Source organism: Pituophis catenifer, unplaced genomic scaffold (assembly GCF_029215685.1).
Source record: "Pituophis catenifer annectens isolate HBS135680 unplaced genomic scaffold, rPitCat1.0.hap2 SCAF_4, whole genome shotgun sequence".
NCBI classification, from domain to species: domain Eukaryota; kingdom Metazoa; phylum Chordata; class Lepidosauria; order Squamata; family Colubridae; genus Pituophis; species Pituophis catenifer.
The window spans coordinates 83938076-83958796 of record NW_027256884.1 but is presented as its reverse complement, the minus strand read 5'-3'; the positions used below and the strand labels follow the sequence as shown (position 1 = coordinate 83958796).

The window sequence follows — 20721 nt, the reverse complement described above, 5'->3', positions numbered from 1 at the left end:
AACCATTCAAACGGAAAGACTTTCGCTTTCAGCTTTTTTCTCAAGCCTCAGCCAGCCGCCATTTTAAACTTTTTTCCCCCTTTCACTCTTTCTTCATTAAAATCAATCATAGGGTTGTTACAAATACTTGCAATTTAGAGTCCCAAATCCAGATTTCATCCTGCTTATTCAAGCAATCTGTTAGTTTTCGCTGATTAGGTTGGTCACATCGTCTAGCTCTGCAAAGCGCAGAGTTCCCCCGAAGCCCGGAGCAGCGGCGAGCTGGATAGGGAGCCTCATCCTGCTTCCTCCCCAAGAGTAAAAAAAAACTCTGGGGACTTCGCAGAGGGCTCTACCTGTTCTTGCCGGCTCTCCTCACATTTCCTTAAGGAAACGGAGTTTTTCGAGCCGCCTCTCAGCTGTAAAGGCGGCTCTTTACGGGCGGCGTGGGTGGCGGTCCCAAAAGACCGTCTAGCAACGACGGAAGCCAAACCGGAAGCCCAGTCTTTCTTAATGGGCACCAAATATCTGCTGGGGGCAGGGAGCTGCTCTCTATCATTAAAACATGTTTCTTCTTTTATCATCCAGGGAAATATAATATTCTGACCTTTTTAATATTTCCTAAAATATTTCACTCTTCTAGGAGAAGGGTTAGTGCTAACTTTCTACAAGGTATTTAAAGGGGATCCATGGTGAAGAAAAGGTTGAGAACCATTGACCAGAGAATAACTGATCCAAAGGCAGCCAGTTGGCTTCCATGGCTAAGGGAGTTTAAATCTTGAATTCATTTAACCTAAGCCAATACTCACATAGTTCTGACATACTATCATCATGATAATTCATATAATTAGAAATTATATAACACATATACCGTATTTTTCGGAGTATAAGACACACCATTTTCCCCCCTAAAATGAGGTGAAAATTTAGGTGCGTCTTATACACCGAATGTAGCCCCACTACACTGACCCCCACCCTTTGGCCTCTGCCTCGCAGCAGTTACCTCCTTGCAAGCAAACAGCAAGAAAAAACAGCTCCTTTCAGCTTCAGTACAACCTAATTAGCACAAGTTGATTGGATCGGCCTCCCGACTCTCAGCTGATTTGCAAAGAGGTAAATTGCTGGAGCAGATTTTTTTCCCCCTTGTGCTAATCAAGCTATGCTGAAAACAAAAATGAAAGTAAAGCAAGCTGTTTGCTGTTTCCTGCAACAAAGCAAAATTGCGCAAGGGCAGATTTCATTTTCTTCTTTTCCTCACCAAAAAAGGTAGGTGCGTCTTATACTACGGTGCATTTTATACTCTGAAAAATACGGTAATCTACTGTGATATTGCAGATCAAAGCTTGTAGAATAGTTGTAGCTTGGATTGGTTAGCTATTAACAATTTGAAGTGAAACAGGTATTTCAGCAAGATTATAGGTTGTTATCTCCTAAAGTTTGAAACTTCCTTGACTCACAGATTAGCATTACAGTCCAGGAAGATACATGCTTGAGCTAAAGAGGCACTTACAGGATTATTGTGAACTCAGAAAAGGATATAGCAAATATCAGCAAATATGTGATATAGTTTTGGATTTGGTTTCATACTGTTGCTAGGGTAAATTGCTACTGTTTAATAGCCTGCTAAAATCTCTTGGGTATACAAAATACTTCTAGGTATACAAGCAAATGCCAATTCATTTTATCATAATTAAAACTTATATTAGATTCTTTATTTGTTAGAAAAACCCATGAAGACTAAATGCCACATTGAGGGATCACAGGAGATTGGAAGTGATCTTACTCTGAAATGTAAATCCCAAGAAGGCTCTCCCATCATAGTTTACTCCTGGGAAAAAACTACTGGTTCACAAGAACTTCCAGCAACAGCATTACCAAGTATGCTTTCATGATATTAATACATTTTTCATAAACAGGGCTATTGTTTTACTGTCTTCAAATGCTAAATTAATTTTAAATATAACTTTTAGATATAAGAAAAATTATTTTTTAAAATTTATGTTATAAGGTATTTTATTTACCATGTAATTATCCAAAATAGTTCTCAGGTGGTATATCATCAGATTTTTAAGTTCTTAAAACTAGTTGAAAAGGGAAAATAGACTAAAATTTAGTTGAAGGGAACAGACCTACGGCATTTTTCTCTACGGTTTACTGTTGCCTATATTCTTTTAGAAGGATTAATGTAGAAAGGTTCAGGATGGAATATTTGTTTTGTTCCTAAATGGCAAGTGCTTAATTAAAAATTAAGATGTATGAATAAAACATTTGGTAGTAGAAGGGGAGCATGGGCAAACTGCACATACAATATTACTATCCTAAATATGCACTGTGTGCACAATTATTAGGCAAGCTGTATTTTGAAGGATTAATTTTATTATTGAACAACTACAGTGCTCTCGGTCAATCCAAAATGTTAATAAACCTCAAACCTGAATATTTAAGAAAGTAAAAGTGAGGTTATGGCTTTCTTAGGAGAATATCTATATGTGCACAATTATTGGGCAATTATTAGTGTGCAGAATTACGTAACTAAATGAAAAATGAAAATTTTCCCATCTCATTTATTCCTCTCTGTTAAAGAGAGAATAATAAACAACTCAAATTTTACAAATAAACATTTTTGACAATTCAAACAAAATAAAATCAGTGACCAATATAGCCACCCTTCTTTTCAATAACAGACATAAGTCTTTCCATTCATGGAGTCCGTCAGTCCTTGATCTGTTGACGATCAACTTTTTGTGCAGCAGCAACCACAGCCTCCCAGACACAATTCAGAGAGGTGTACTGTTTTCCTTCACCATAAATCTCCCATTTAAGAAGGGCTCACAAGTTCTCAATAGGGTTTAGATCAGTTGAGGAAGGGGGGCATGTAATTATTCTTTCACCTTGAAGGCCTTTACTGGCTAGCCACGCAGTGGAGTACTTCAATGCATGTGATGGAGCATTGTCATGCATAACATTCATGGTCCTCTTGAAAGTTGCAGATTTTTTCCTGTACCACTGCTTGAAGAAAGTGTCTTCTAAGAACTGGCAGTAGGTTTAGGAGTTATTTTTAGTCCATCTTCAACCTGAAAAGGTCCAACTAGTTCATCTTTCATAATACCAACCGATACCAGTACCCCACCTCCACCTTGTTGGCATCTGAGTCGAAGTTGAGCTCTGTGCCCGTTATTGATCCAGCCATTGGCCCATCCATCTGGTCCATCAAGAATCACACTCATCTCATCAGTCCATAAAAACTTTGGAAAATCTGTCTTCAGATATTTCTTGGCCCAGTCTTGCCGTTTCAATTTTTGTGTTTCATTCAGTGGTGGTCGGATTTCAGCCTTCCTTACCTTGGCCATGTCTTTGAGCACTGAACACCTTGTACTTTTGGGCACTCCAGGTAGGTTGCAGTTCTGAAATATGATAGCACTGGAGGTTAATGGGTTCCTGGTAGCTTCATGTTTGATTGTCAAATTTTTGGCAGTTGAGGTGCATCTTTTTTTCTCAACGTGTTTCTTGTGACCCTTTTGACTATTTGGGACAAAACGTTTGACCGTTTTGTGATCATGCCCCAATATCTTAGCAATTTCAAGAGTGCTGCATCCCTCTGAAAGATTTTACAATTTTTGACTTTTCAGCCATTTAAATCTATTTTTAGCCCATTTTGCATGAAAAAAAGAAGCTTCCTAATAATTATGCACACCTTAATATAGAATATTGATCTCCGTAGGCCACACCCTCCCTCATTACACAAATACACATCACCTAATATGCTTATATCCACTAAGCATTCCAGTTTATACAGCTTGGAGGGGGAAAATATGCATAAAAATGATGATATGGTCAAAATAATCACTTGCCTAATAATTGTGCACACAGTGTTTATACCAATTAGGCTATTCCCTAATGAGAGTAAGTACAGAAAAGTTCTAAGAAATACTAAGGAATTCCTGGACTAGTTTTGAAGCCATCCAAAACCACCGTTTTTTCAGCTCTTACAGTCAGTGAATTTCCACAATCTTTATATATACAGTTGCAAGAAAAAGTATGTGAACCCCTTGGGATTACGTGGAGTTTTGCATGAATTGGTCCTAAAATGTGCTCTGAACTTTATCTAAGTCACAACAATAGAAAAACACAGTCTGCTTAAAATAATACGACACAAACATTAGATGTTGCCATGGTTTAATTGAACATAACATGTAAATATTCACAGTGCAGGGAGGAAAAAGTATGTGAACCTTTGGACTTAATAACTGGTTGACCCTCCTTTGGCAGCAATAACCTCAACCAAACGTTTCCTGTAGTTGCAGATCAGACCTGCACAACGATCTGGAGTAATTTTGGACCACTCCTCTTCACAAAACTGTTTCAGTGTAGCAATATTCTTGGGATGTCTGGTGTGAATCGCTCTCTCAAGGTCATGCCACAGCATTTCAATCGGGTTGAGGTCAGGACTCTGACTGGGCCACTCTAGAAGGCGTATTCTGTGCTGTTGAAGCCATTTTTTTGTTGAATTACTTGTATGCTTTGGGTCATTGTCCTGTTGCATCACCCATCCTCTGCGGAGCTTCAGTTGGTGGGCAGATGGTCATACGTTTTCCTGCAAAATGTCTTGATAAACTCTGGAATTGATTTTCCCATCAATGACAACAATCCATCCAGGTCTGAGGCAGCAAAGCAGCCCCAAACCATGATGCTCCCTCCGCCATGTTTTACAGTGGGGATGAGGTTTTGATGTTGGTGTGCTGTGCCTTTTTTTCTCCACACATAGTGTTGTGTGTTCTTCCCAAACAACTCAATTTTGGTTTCATCTGTCCACAGTATATTTTGCCAGTAGTGCTGTGGAACATCCAGGTGCTCTTTTGCAAACTTCAAATGTGCTGCAATATTTTTTTTGGACAGCAATGGCTTCCTCCGTGGTGTCCTCCCATGTACTCCATTCTTGTTTAATGTTTTCCTTATTGCAGATGTGTCAACAAAAATGTGCCAGAGATTTCTGTAGGTCTTTAGCTGACACTCTAGGATTCTTCTTTACCTCATGAAGCATTCTGCGCTGTGCTCTTGCCGTCATTTTTACAGGACGACCATGCTTAGGGAGAGTAGCAACAGTGCTAAACTTTCTCCATTTGTAGACAGTCTGTCTTACCGTGGACACATGAACATCAAGGCTTTTGGAGATACTTTTGTAACCCTTTCCAGCTTCATGCAAGTCAACAATTCTTGATCGTAGGTCTTCTGAGAGCTTTTTTCTGCGAGGCATGGTTCACATCAGACAGTGCTTCTTGAAACCAGTAAACCCAAAACAGGTGTGTTTTTTTAAAGGGCAGGACAGCTGTCAGCAACACATCCAATATCATCACACTGATTGGAGTCAAGGTTGGCTCACTCCTGGCTCCAATTAGCTCTTGGAGAAGTCATTAGGCTAGGGGCTCACATACTTTTTCTTCCCTGCACTCTGAATGTTTACATGTTATATTCAATTAAACCATGGCAACATCTAATATTTGTGTCGTATTATTTTAAGCAGACTGTGTTTTTCTATTGTTGTGACTTAGATGAAGTTCAGAGTACATTTTATGACCAATTCATGCAAAACTCCACGTAATCCCAAGGGGTTCACATACTTTTTCTTGCAACTGTATATTTAATCTTAAATGGAGATAATTCTCTAAGACTCTTGAGGTAATTATTTCATGAAGTCTTCTCGGTAAGTGATAGTACTTATCCAATCTAGACTTACCTCAGAATGCTAAGCAGGTTTCAGCAGGGAGGAGTAGCCTTGCAAAAGACATGGTTTCTCTAACAATCTCAAAGTAGTGCATTGAACCAACTTCTCATGTATTATGAATTGTCTTATTTGAAGAATTCACACATTACTAATAATTTTGTAAGATGGTAACAGTTTCTTCATCAGAAAAATCTATCTTTCCCTTAAAACGTATATGATTTGCAACTAGTCTGATCACAGAAAAAGTGTTCATCTGTAGAAGTGCTTATATGCACAGGCATTAGGAGAAGAGCTTCTATTTACTCTCGTTTCCAAAATAATACTAATACTCAGTTGTAGATTTAGATCAATAAAATATGCTATATTTAAGTAATAAAGTGACATTACATGAAATAACATATTTATTGTTTTTTATTCTATAAATTGATGCAAAAATTCTAACAAATACCTTAAATATTTACAGATGAAAATACAGGTGACTTATTTGTGAAAAATGCCTCTCAGACTTATTCTGGTACTTACACATGTTTGGCTTACAATAAAGTCGGCAGAGATGAATGTTCTGTCATACTGTCTATTGTACCCCGTAAGTATTAGTCAACAGGCAAGTGAAGTAATAAAAATAGACATTAGGTAAATAGTTGTATTAAACTGCAAAATTAATTTCTGCTATCTGACATAAGTTTTTGTTTTCTTTTTTTTTTGTATTTTAGCTATAGATAGAGCTGGTACTATTGCTGGAGCAGTTATAGGAACTCTTCTGGCACTCAGCTTAATGGCTTTTATCATTTTCTGTTGCTATAAGAAACGAAGAGACACAAAATATGAAAAAGAAGTACATCATGATATCAGGTGCGGCATTTTGATTAACTGAATATTTGAAAATTTTATTTCTAAAAATGTTAAAACTTCTAGAAGTATTGATTTACCTGATTTTAGCTGCAAAAATAGCCACATAACAGTGAAAGTGTCTGGATAACCTTTTGCTTGAAAAATGGTTTCATATGATTTGGTTATTGTTGTGATTACACAAAATTCACAAGTCTATAACGCAAAGTGGGAAAATATTGGAATGGGCCTAGCGAGATTTTGTTTTATAAATGACAAAATAAATATTAGAATGTATGAAAAATTAAACCTGATTAAGATTTAGATGCAATAGTCAATTGATGATTTTATTTGCTTTGGTGAAACGGTATCAGTCAGAAAACCTAATAAGCATACTTGGCTTCATAAGCCAATAGAATACTGAATAGATACTGATATTTGCCCTAGCATTGAAAAGCAGTTCTTCAAAGTCGTTTTGTTAGCTAAAATAACAAAAGTCGTAAATTGTTATTCGTAATATAGCAAGAAAAGGAAATGATCAATGTACAATTTTTGTATATAAATTTTAGCATTTTAAAATACTAAAATATAACATAATATGATATATATTAGCGCATCAATTCTTTTCATTCTTCAAGAAATTATATTTTTCTTTTTTCTTCATTTCCTTTATTCCCTGCCCTTGAATTTTTTTTTTCTTTTGATAGTGAAACAGCAATTTGGGAGACACTAATTGTCTTAAAGGATGCCGCCCAGAGTCGTTATCTCAGGCTGATGGGCAGCATATAAATTAAACATTAATTCATTAATAGTAAATAAAATGCATCTTAAATCGCCATGCATTTATTTATTTACCATACATTTATTTAGGCTCAAGGAATGTAGCTTAGAATAAATGAGAATAAAAATAGTTTATGTTATATAGATTTATTTGACAAAAATATTCTAAAAAATTAATAAATCAGTGCCTGTGGGATTATGGAAATTAAAGTTCATTTATCCTAAAGTTGACAAGTTTTAGAAACACTGTGATAGAGAAAATGAATATTCTGCTATTATGATAGTGTTAGTACTCTTCATTAAATAAAAAGTATTGATGGGTTTTTAGTATTTCTAAAGATTATTAAGTAAATTCTTAAATATGTTTCATTTTCAGAGAGGATGTTCCTCCTCCAAAGAGTCGTGCCTCAACAGCCCGTAGCTATATAGGGAGTAATCGATCATCTTTGGGCTCAATGTCTCCATCTAATATGGATGGTTTTACCAAAACTCAGTACAATAAAGTGCCGAGTGAAGATTTTGAACGTACTCCCTCTCAGAATCAGTACTTTGATCCACCAAAGGTAGCTGCACCTAATCTAAGTAGAATGGGAGCTATTCCTGTGATGATACCAGCACAAAGCAAAGATGGTTCCATAGTATAACATGACATTAATTTGAAGTTTTACCAGTTCATTACCACGTTGATGATTAGTTTGTTCCAGTTCTACACATTTAAAAATACTCTTGAGCATCAAGATATATCTGCTTAGCTCAACATATTTTTATTAAGTTTGACTGCTTGCATTGAAAAGTTGACAGTGAAAAAATGCTGTCCACATTTGTAGGAATTTCTAAATAAATATTCAAATATGAATTATTGATCTATTAGTTATAGTAGATTGTATGACATGAAGCATTTTGTATTTACATTATTACAGATACCTGTTTATATGAGGACTGTTACAATGACAGTTTTTCTGTTCACAAATCTGAAAATAGAGACTTACATTCTTGTAATATTGATTCTGGAGTACTTTTCTCAAAAACTTTGAATATTTAAAATGCATTATTAGTTATAGTAATGCACATGTTTACCATATTTACCAATTTCTGTCCTTTAACACACTCTCTCTTTCTGTCTCTTTCTCACTCTTGCTCTCTCCAGTCTTACAGGTTATTGCTTGTTCTATGTGGATAAATTGCTCCTTTCTAGATATGTAATATTGAATGGATTTAGTCAGCATACTAACTACAAACATGATCTGATAGTGAAATTAATCCTGAATTCAATCATTAATGATATTTTACAAGCTATACTTGCAATTTTGAAATTCCCTGCTTTTTATAAAGATTTGTGCAAATAAATTTTACATATGGGACCAGAATACTTAAGTTTAATTTATAAAATATACTGGCAGAATTACATTTTTGTAATAAAGTTTTCTGTAACCCAAGAGCTGGTGAGGGCTTCCCCACTATATTAATATCCTCAGTGTTATAACTTAGTACTTTTTTATTAATTCATCCTATTTATATTCCTCTATTGCTTTTATTACCAATAAAAATGATTGGAATACCAAAAAGTGAATATTGGCTTAAGCTGGTAGTTTATATGTATATGTGACAAATTATACCTTCTTATTAGGAAATTGCTCCCAATGAGTTATAAAATTTGCTTCTGTCTTTCTTTTTCCCATTCCTTATGTCCAATTCTTGGAGACTGCAGTTTTCTTGACAAGGTTTTTCAGAAAGCTGTTGCCTCCTTCCTAGGGCTGAGATAATGTGACTAGCCCAAGATAACCAGTTGGTTTTGTGACTAAGGTGAGACTAGAACTCACTGTCTTTCAGTTTCTAGCCTGATGCCTTAACCACTTCACCAAATTGGCTCTTATGCTTTGTGTACATGAAAAATTTACTGCAAGAGAAGTTTAAATATTTATACTTGATAACTTAATTTTTTTTTTGAAATTGTGGTTCTCGTATACATGAATAATTAAAAAATTAAGATATCAAACTTACCTTGTAGTAACTACAAGTATACTAGTAATTAGTATATTGATATTTCTTGTCTTACAATCATAGTTGGGACCAGAATTTCAATTGCTAAGTGATGCAGTCGTAAAGCGATATATCATGTGATCACATCACTTAGTAATCTCAGCACTCCTGAATTATGGATTGTTAAGCAGAGAGAGTCTCATGTATCACAGAGAAGAGGGGGCCTGGTGCAGGCTGCATGCAAGTTGGGGAGAGTTGCAGTGTGGTACAAAGGTGCTGGAATCCTCAGCTTCTCCACCCCGATCCAGTAGCGCGACACAATGGTGCTGCACCCTCAGAAGCCTCACCTATCCCACCAGGCCAAGCAGAGCTTAATGACTGCAGGGCCGTACATCTTTTCCCATCTGCCTATTTCCTCCTGATCTGTGCCCTTTTGGCCGTCTTGCAAAGCAGCACTAGTCAGCCATTCCTTTTCCAAATAGTACATCCATTCTTGCAAGACCAGAAGATTTTTGAAGAGTCACTAGAATGGGATATGTGGCTTGGAGAAGGAATGACATGCATGGTTTGGAGAATGAGGTGTCTGAAGCATCGCAAGAATGGGACTTTTGCCATTCTCCCAATAGTGCATCCATTCTTATGAAACTTGGGGAAGATAAGAAAGTTCTGGGGCTGATTGAGCCTGCAGAAAGTAATGGGCCTCTACTTTAGCCCCAGCCCTGCCATTGTGCAGGATGGTTAAAAAGTAATAGATTGAGGGAAAATAGATGGGGGGAGGGATTGCTGAGCCCCTGAATCCATGATTGCAGGAGTGTTGCAGTGAGCTTAAACTCATGGTCTTAAACTCATTTTTTCAGTACCATAATAATTGAATGGTCATAAACCAAGAACCACCTGAAATATCTTAATTGTAGTACAGTGTTTCTGTGTTACCTAATTTTAATTTAAAGAATTTTTATTTATAAATGTAATGCAACATAGTAGTACAAATAACTTTGATATTTATTAAGTGGACCTGATCTGATAGTATGATATATTGAATTAAATAATAAACACTTTTTGAAGTGCACACACTATTATTACTAAGTTTAGATACTGGAGAGAAGTATTAGTCTTCGCATATTGAGGTCTTTTAGGTTTCTTGATACTGTTAGATATAAATTTTTATGTCTGCCTTAAACATGTGTTCAATAAACTTTATATTTGATTGTATGTCAGATTTCTCCTATAAAATTTCTGACCACCATGAAAAACAGTTTTTGAAAAATATTGCAATTTCCTTTATTGTTTAATATTTACTGCCAAATGCTGGTTAAGTCACTGCATAATTTTGTATTTCAGAATTTCTGCCTTTACTATTTTTATAATTCCTTCATGGGGTTTGATCTTACTCATACAACTCCCACTGCACAAGACTACTGAATTATTGTTATTATGCTATTTAAAAGTAGAATAGAAAGATAATAATAAAAATCAATGTTCAATAAGAAGGCAGCTTCCTCTTAAATTTATGTTGGATTAAACCTAACTATTGTGTTTAAAGCTGGCTTGCTGAAATCCGTCAATCAAACTCGTGAGGTTTTTTTTATTATTATGTTTGCACATTGACGTTTTTAAAAAGATGTGACTATTGTAATAACAAAGGAGTGTGCATATGTTCACGTGCTTTCAGAAAAAAAATCAAAGGATTTGGAAATGCATTATGAACATATGGTGTGGTATACAGTACTCTGAAGTACTACACTCAAAAATTTGGCTACATTGTTTAAATAATAGTTAGGTTTGAACAGTTCTGTCATTCTGTTGTGCCAGTAGATTGTTTCAATGTGTATACTTAATAGAATTCAGACAAAATGCAAAATGCTATTTGAAGTTTGAAAAATTCTGGAACATTTAATTTTATCATTGCTCTTTCTCATGAAAATAATAAATGAATAGTAAAAAGATACAGTGGTTTATCAGCAAAATGTGATTTCTACATATTTAAATGTAGGATAGTCTGATTGTATTCGTATATATATTAGGAATTGATTTGGGTTGGACTATTCTATACTTCTAGAATGTATTGAAAGTAATTTACATTTGATACAATCTGATTCATATTTTGTAAAAGATGGCTTTTCATGAGGCTGTGTTTCAATTGTGATGTATCAGAGCTCAAGAAAAAGTTATCTATTTTACATATAGTAATAAAAAGGCAAACAACCTGGGATGATTCATATTAAGGCAATTCGACCTTTATCTCCCACAAGCTATTGGTAGGAAAAGAGATCAGTTGATTATTACACACTTTATTCTTATGAGCCCTTTCAGTAGCTATTTTTGTAGTAATAGTATGATTGATAATAGAGATTGTGCAACTATTGCCAATTTAATTATGTTAAAATTTATTTTGCCTTTTTAAAATAGCTTTCGAATAAATAGATCAATTGGTTTATATTAATAGATTGTTGGCTTATGTTAAAGTATGAATTTAAGATTCCTTTTGAATGTGAAAATTAATGTAGGTTTTATATTAATATTGCATGTATCAAATCTGTCAAATAACATACACAGGAGTTAAATTATGTTATGTTACAAGTCCATTAGCTTTATATTTAGTTAATGTTAATCCAGTAACCCCTTTTTATGACCCTGTAAATCGTTTACAGTACATCTTTTAAATATATGTACTGTACAGAATATTTTGTTTTGTGGTTTTTAATTAGAGATGTCAATGTCATTAACAGAGTATGTATTTTTTTATATGTAAAACTGGCAACTTTTAAAGCCAAATGCACCCTTTCCTGGAATTGTGTGACTTTGGAATACTGTAGGATAAAAGGGTTGCTTATTTAAAGAGGGAATCAAAACACATCCCTGGAACACAGTAAATGGAACAAATTGTGAAGAACATTTATGAGGCACCATCACAAGTTTTGGGTTTTGTGATGAACCCACTTATATATGATTTTTTTTCCCTACATTTTTGTTAAAAATTATAAGCACTGAAAATTGTGGAAGGAACTGGTTTTATTACTGGTATGTTTTATTACTGGTATAATGTTTGCAATAAAGATATTAGTAAAGCATATATTGTGATTTTCTTAAATATTGATAGTTTGTTTTGCAAATGCTTTTAAAAAGATAATTTGTTCATATTAAATACGTTCTTTACATAATTAAGCCAAAACAAAAAAAACAATTTTGGGGGGGCAAAATTACGAAAGAAATTGGGTTTGATTGTTATTATTTATATTTATAGAGCTGGAAATATACAATTTTCGTCTTCTTTTAAGATTGTGTGAATTTAATAGAAATGTTAATAGTCCATGTTACATGCTCTTTCATTGCAAAAATTTTCTAACACAATTTTTTTTAAAACAAATATGAAGAGAAGAGTAAGTTGTATGGACATAATTTATTATAACGATCACTACCAGTTTTTTCCTATTGCCCTCTATATTAAGGACTCGATGAAGCATTATTTTTGAAATGTATTCTCTTTCCTCTGCTCATCTAAAGTATGGTTTATGTTGTGTTATGTTAAAAGGAATTTATATCAAAGTCTTACTAGGCCCAATAACACATTTTAAGTATTTTTATTGAGATAACTAAGTTGACTATATTCAGCATATTGTTTCAATTGCAGGAATATATAAAATAACATATGTTCAGTTTTCTTTTTAGCTTTACCAGATGTGGAGTATGTAAGCATTCATTAATACAATTTATAAAAAAATTGTGTTCAATTTCATGATTGTTATATCTTCATCATAGATATTTGTGCCCAAAATGTTACTTTCTCCTTTAATGAAGACCATTATATATACTACACTTCCTTGTATAGCTCTTTGTAGTTTCTTACATTTAGAGGCTTTGAGAATAAAACTAGCTAAAAAAAATTTTTCACAATTATTTCAGAAATGTTTGGAAAATGAAGAGACAGGATATACAAATATTTATTTTGGCAACATCTGAAAACAGGAGTCCCCCACACTATATAAAGACTTGTGTAAAGTTCAACATGAATTTAGAGAACTGTAATAGATTTAGAATCTCTATCATACCTCTGAACCCAATTTTAAGATAGTCTTATGCTTGAATATGTTTAAATGTGAGTTAGAATATGCACAGATAAAATGGCTTCTCTGGGGTAAAAGCTATAAATTGTTTTTTAACTTAGCAATTTTATATTACTAAGGTCTCATTAACACATTACCTACTTTTATCTTAAATTATTGGATTGGATTCAAAAAGATATGAGTGAGCAATTAGCTTATTTAGCAGTGTTATATAAACTATTACATCAGCACTTATGGAAAACTTTGCCCGTAATGTATATGGAGTTATATCACTGTGAATATAGCAACTGTTATCTGTATGGACTGCATTTTGTACTTCAAGTAAGCGTAAATGCATTTTTTTTTCTTGAAAAATGATACTTTCCCCTTTAATATTTCAGCCATTGTAACTTTAACAACCTAGTGCAGGGGTGTCAAACTAGCAGCCCGTGGGCTGGATGCGTCATGCCCAGGCCATGCCCATCCCGACTCCACAAAGGCAAAAAATGTTGATACATCATGTGATGTCACATGACGGGATCGTGTTTGACACCTGTGGCCTAGTGGAAGATTTAATATTTTGGGGAGAAAAGGTTATTTCTGAAAGATCAGAGAAAATAGAGTAAATCATCCTATTAGTGGGCTTCTATAAATACTTACAATTTTTGTTTTTATTTTAAAAACACATCTTATACAACAATGCTATAAGAGGACTCCTCCCCAAGATGGCTGCTGAAGGGTAAGGGACTTTTTTTCTCTTAGGATCTGCTGTGTTTGCTGCCAGAGCTGGTTCTTTGGCAGTCTTGCCCCTGGATTTGAATGGGGACACTTAAGAATGACTCAAGACAACTTTTGGATGGCTGCGTACACAGCCAGGAGGAGAATCTTGAATGTTGCAGCTCCTTGTGGGAGTAGCCAGAAAGTCAGTGGTCTTTATATTTCTTCCTACTGGCAGAATGTTGTCGTAAGCACGCCTGGGACTTTTAACTTCAATTTTTGAATCTGCTTTTGTTTTTTTAAATGCTGAATGCTGATTCATTTCAAGCCCCTGCTGGATTCTGTTTTTCCTGCTCTCCCTCTTTATTTGGCTGTTCTTAATCAACTTCTGCTTTTCTTTATGGAAACATACCATGTGCCTTTGAATGGTAAAAGTGTTTATATTTGAATTATATATTATTGACTATTCCATGCAGGTAATCTGCATTTTATTAACCTGCAAAAAGCCTTTGGATAAAAATAGTCATAAAATATCCTCTGTTCTTTTGTTCATTCCCTGCTTTATCTACTTCATTGAACAACAACATACCAGATTACAGAGAAAAGGAGGAGGCTGAGGAAGAGTGAGAGAATGCCTAGCAACATGCAGTCATTAGCTGATTTTTTTTCTGAAATATTTGATGAACTCCTAAAGACTGTAGAAAATGTTCTGAAGAAACCGACTCTATAAATACTTTAAACCCCAAAAGGAATAAATATGGACTCAGAAACAACACAGACTAAAAAATATTCAGAAAACAAGGACTTAGAAATTACAGAATTGATTTTATATACTGTTTGGAAGCTCAACCCTGTTCTTTTATATAATTTTAAGCAGAGAATTCTCTGGGTGGATAATTGGCAAATGGGTCTTTTTTAAGGGCTGTGAAGGAGAGTTGGAAATGGATTTATTAATTTTAATTGAGGAATGATCTTAGCTGGGTTTTTTTGGGGGGGGGGAATAAATTGGCTTTGGACATTGGCCCTTCTGTGTTCAATCAATCAGCAATTAATAAGAAATGTTATTAAACAAACGTGGATTTTGATCCAGGACCAATTAAGGTTAATTTTTTGGGATGATTTGGGACTCAAGCCATGGTAAATTTTCTACAAATTGATTACAATAACAGTTTGTTAACAGGGTTTTGGAATTTCAAATTTGTCTTTTATTACTATTAATAATTCTTATTACATTTATACTTTTATATAATATGTTATTATTTTTCCTGTTAACTTTTGTTATTAATATAATATATATATGATAGGTTAACAATTTGAAAACAATTTTAATAGTTTAAAATTATTTTTGCCTATTTTGCAAGGGTTGGGAAATTAACACTGTTATATTCTGAAATAATGAAAACATTTGTAGCTCGGGTTTTAGATTTTGGCAGTGGTTTGCTCTCCAAGCTTGTTTCAATTTAGTTTCTGAACATTTCATTACCAGACTAGGTAACATCAGCAGGACTGTTGTCCTATTCTCCTTAGCTTATAAATATCTTGTGTGCCAGTATGGTCAGTTGGTCATTTGTTTGTTTGTTTGTTTGGAGCTATAGTTAAATTCTGAGCAGCTGATTGGCTATTTTGTTGATTGATTGTTTGAAAGGTCTGTCTTATATATTCATATGCTGGATCTAGGTCAATATGTTCGTTAATTGCACCTTTTGTAGAATACCAGGCCTCAACAAATTCACATGCATGGCGGATGTTAGCATGTTGTATTCTATCAATCAACATTCAACTAGGAAAGATATGTGTATATGTGTTAGTCTTTTTTTCTTTTATTTTAAAGACAATTTTTAATGTCTTGTGATTTTTATTTTGTTTTTTTCTTTTAAATATTTTGTCGTTTTGTATTTTAACTTTTTGAATAAACTAAATATTATAAAAACAATGCTATAGGAAAATAAATTGCCAGTTTAATTAATTTCTCGGTTTTGGGAACTCTTTTTGACCAGTTTCCTTACTGTTTACCATCAGACCTTCATTGTTATTTCAGACATGGAAATTATGCACTCTTCTATAAAATATAAATTGGATTACTGAATTTGACTTAAATTCAAATTAAGTGTTCATTATAAGAGAGCTGAGATAAAAAAGAGCATTTGTATTTAATCACAAATTAGTTTAAATATTCTATATAGAAGCAGTGAAACTCTATATTAGGATAATTAATCTTTTAAAGAAATTGAACTAGTTTCATTAGATGGGGAGTTTGTTCATTTAACAATCTGATTTAAAATATCTAGCAATAACAATTTATAGCTTGAAAGTTTAGAATAATTGTTTGTTTATACTTTAATTTTAAAATTCATTTATTCATTATTAATGTTTTCTCTGTTGTAGTACGAAAACGCATGCAGGATGGGTGACATAACAGTGGTATAAAGTTGAAGAAACATCATATTTCATGAATTTTACATTATGAAGGAAATGAAGTACTCTGTTTTATCATTCTGCTTTAATGTCTGCAGACAATGGTAGAGTAAATCTACTATAGGTAATATTTGCCTGTCAAATATTTTAAAATATACTGCTTGAAATTTTTATAAGAGACCCAGACACGAAAAATGTGAAAATATCAAAAGCGAAATGAAATTAATTGAAGATCCTGCAATTACCTACTTGAATGGAGCAATTTAGGCCATCAAACCTTCTGCTTAGTGCACTAATCCATATTAAAGCACCCTGACAGATGGCTGCCTGCTTTCTTGGGACACAACCAATGAGTGGAAATGTACGATTGGTTTCATTGTTGAACTGTTCTTACAGTCAGCTGATTTAACATGTAAAGGAGATAATAAGTAATATAGTATCAAGTACTTAATTAATTAAGTAAAAGATGTATTTTCTAATGTACTTTAGAGCCAATCAGTATGATTTAACATACTGCCTTTCAGATTATATATTTATGCTTTTTTAAATTGTATGGATCTGATTTTTTAAAAAGGTATGTTTTATTTTTTATTATTTGAATACAATTAAAAAATAAACTAATATACAATAAAAAATCATAAAACCATAAAGTAACAAAAAGATAAGACATAATTCATGACTATCTTTTTTATGCAAACCATTCAATAAATGGTTCTATTTCATTATAATCATCCATAGCTAATGATAAGTAATTTCTTGATAATATCTCTTTTGCAAATAGATGAGAACCTGGGGATCATATGTATATATTCCAAATTTTAACATAAACCTTAACTGAATTACTTTTTTAAAAAATCCCCCACTTAATATTAACATGTACCATGTGGCCTATTTGTTTTGCATACTTCATCTTTCTTTTCTTTTAAGGAGGCCTTGGTTGAATCACTTATTAGCTTTTTGTCACTTTATTTTAACAATTATACATACTTCTTAATGGGATTCCTTACAAGAGGAATCGGCAGAATCTCTTAAATTATATTATTTATAATGAAATAGTGCCATTTGCAAAATCCTGGAAAAAAAAACCCTTATGTAATAAACTTTATATGGAGATACTTGCTTTGGTTTTTTCATGCATAAATTTCTACAATAGGGAAGTAAATTATAATAGTTTAATATACAGTAGTTAAATCTGTTATTTGGAAATGATTCTTGAGAGTACAATTTAACTTCTGAACCAAGAATTGTGAAAAGCTGCAGAATTATGTTTTTAGGAATGTAATATGAAATGTGTGTACACCACAAAAATAGAAATATAGAGGCAATCAAGGGAATTGATAATTCATAAAAAAATGGAAATCTTTATCATAGTTAATAAAGCTAAAAGTCTCGCAATTGTTCAAGATACTAGCTGTCATATTTATTCTATGTGAAATCTGATTTTTTAATATATCCGTGTCATTCTTTACATCATACAGAACATTGTTTTGTTTTTATATGTTGTATTTGTACATGTAAAGTCTCAGGACAGAATGCTTATCAACAAGGGTAGCATCTCCTTACCAGTCTTAGCCCATCATTTTTCTCATACATAGAAACCTGCTGGGAGAATCTGGGCCTATATACTTTACCCCCACCCTAAATCTTGCAGTTATATGCACTTCTCCTTGATCATTCTTCTTGAATTTAACTAATTTTTATTACCATCTAGCCAAACCTTCAGTGGAAAATCCATTCCAAAGCACTCTCCAGCACGGCCCTATTTGTGTAAAGTAATGAGTCCACATATGCTCACTCCAAGAAACCATTATAACACAACAATTTTAAACACCATATAATCATATGGTGTTTATACAGACATTGCAGTATGATAAATGGCAATAGCACTCACTTATATACAGCTTTACAGCCCCCTTTAAGCGGTTTACAGAGTCAGCATATTGCCCCAACAATCTGGTCATTTTACTGACCTTGGAAGGATGGAAGGCTGAGTCAGCCTCGAGCCGGTGAGACTTGAACTGTGAAACTGCTGGCAGCCATCAATCAGCAGAAGTAGCCTGCAGTACTGCATTCTAACCACTGCACCACCATGGCTCATAAAGTTGCAGTTTACTTGATTTAATAGATTTCCAAGCATCAGCCCAATCAGACCCACACAAATTACTGCAATAAAAATTGCCCTGAGGAAGGGCAAATCCAGCAAGTAAACAGCAACAGTAATAATTGCAATTATAATGGCAAGTAGCCAACAAGGTTTAAAACAGCAGACATCAAAACATTCATAAAAATAGCAAACACGAAGAAGTACAAATACATAGGATGAATACTGTAGCAGGAAGATGTTTAGTTTTCCTACTATAAATACTGCATTTCTATTCAACATTAAATCTACACTATTTTTCCAGTCAAGTCACACTACCAAATAATTTTTTCTTAATAACAATTCTATTTTCTCTCTCTTCTAATACTCTACTGCTAAAAAATACTACTAATTAAATACTATTAACTAAGTACTTGATTAAAGCTTTATATTTCCCAACAATTTATTCTTCACCAATAGAATATTTATGTTCAACTTAGGTTGAAAGTACCCTTCTCTGTCCCTTTCTGTCTTCCTTGCTTTTACTCCTTAACAATCCCATATTGACTTCCGGTTTGCTCTCCGTCTCTGCCAGACGGTCCCTCGGGACCGCCAGCCTCATCGCCTGTAAAGAGCCACCTTTACAACGGAAAGGCGGCTCGAAAAACTCCATTTCCATAAGGAAATGTGAGATAGAGCAGGTGAGGGCAGGTAGAGCTCTCTGCGAAGCCCCCAGAGTTGTTTTTTACTCTTGGGGGCGAAGCAGATTTCCCTCGTCCCTCCCTATTTCCCTCCCTCCCTATTTCCCTCGCCGCCGCTCCGGGCTTTGGGAGACCTCTGCCTTTTTTGCAGAGCCAGGCGATGAGAACAAGCCTTTTAAAGAAAAATAACAGATTGTTCAATTAAAGAGGATGAGATCTGGACCTGTGACCCTAAATCGCAAGTATTTTCATTTACTTTATAAAAGATATTGAAGAAAGGAAAAAAGAATTTTAAAATGGCGACTGCCGAGGCTTGAGAAGGGAAAGCTGAAAGGGAAAGTCCCTCCGTCTCTTAACAAGCCATAAAGTAGCGGAATAAATACTGTTGGCTACAATTGAGAAGAAAAAGTTCTACTTTTATGTTTTGTTTTTTTTTCCTGGAGATCTGATACTGATCTTGTTTGGAAAGAAGCTTTCTTTTCTTAAAAAAGAGTTTGTCTGTGTGGAAGTATGGCGCTTAAATTAACAAAGCCAGACAAATAAGCAGTGGGGGGGGATTCCCCCATTTACAAACTACGTGAACAAGTTTTAAACCTACAGACTCAGAAAAATGATTTTAATTTAATTGAATTTCTCTTGGAGGAGATGGTAAGAAGGGATGAGATTGTGAACCAGAATCTTGAAAAATTTAAGCAGGAAATTAAAGAATTGATACAATCAAAGTATGATAATTTGCAACGAAAGATTTCAACAGTGACTAAAGGATTTTCAGAAATTGTTATAAAGCTGGATACAAATATTAAGTTATTGGAGTCTAAAATGGAGGAAGTTGATGATAAGATTTATAATTTGGATAATAAAATACAAAGAATTGAAAGTGATTTGATAAATACTCAAGACAATAGCTTAGAAGAAAAAATTAAAATGGAAGTTGATCATAAGACTTGTAATGTAGAAAATATAAAGCAACGGATTGAAAAAGAAGTTTTAATGATGCAACATAAATTCACAGAATTTGCGATCAGAATAAGAGGATTACAGGAAAATAATAGAGATGATTTAAGGAAAATATCTGCTGAAATTCTGGCTGGGATTTTAAAGATTCATCCTGAGGAAGTATTTTACAGAATTGATAGAGTCTACAGAGTAAATTCTTGGATTGCAAAGCAAAGGCAACTACCTAGAGATGTGGTGATTTACTTTACAGACAAAGAAATAAGAAATAATATTGTGCAAAAATCTTTTAATTCTACTCTACAACTGTATGGAAGAAAGATTTGGATATATAAAGAGTTACCGCCTAAGATCTTAGTAGATAGAAAGAAATTTAGATTCCTGGTGACAGCTTAAAAAACAAAATATTTTATTTAGGTGGGATGTTCCAGTTGGAATAATATTGAGATATCAAGGAGAAAGATACCAATTAAATACTGTTGACAAAGCGGAAGAATTTTATTATAAGATTTTGAAAATGAG

General features: G+C 33.9%; 1 protein-coding gene across 1 annotated transcript in view; it reads left to right on the top strand.

Moving 5' to 3' along the window:
• Positions 1-14812, top strand: part of CXADR (CXADR Ig-like cell adhesion molecule) — a 29720-nt gene extending 14908 nt beyond the window's left edge. The window contains 6 exon segments of the mRNA XM_070943580.1: positions 1702-1857; positions 6165-6287; positions 6415-6553; positions 7686-7872; positions 14642-14710; positions 14712-14812. Of these exon segments, the coding sequence (XP_070799681.1) occupies positions 1702-1857; positions 6165-6287; positions 6415-6553; positions 7686-7872; positions 14642-14710; positions 14712-14741 (704 nt within the window). The 3' untranslated portion in view covers positions 14742-14812.
• Positions 14813-20721: the final 5909 nt, after the last annotated feature.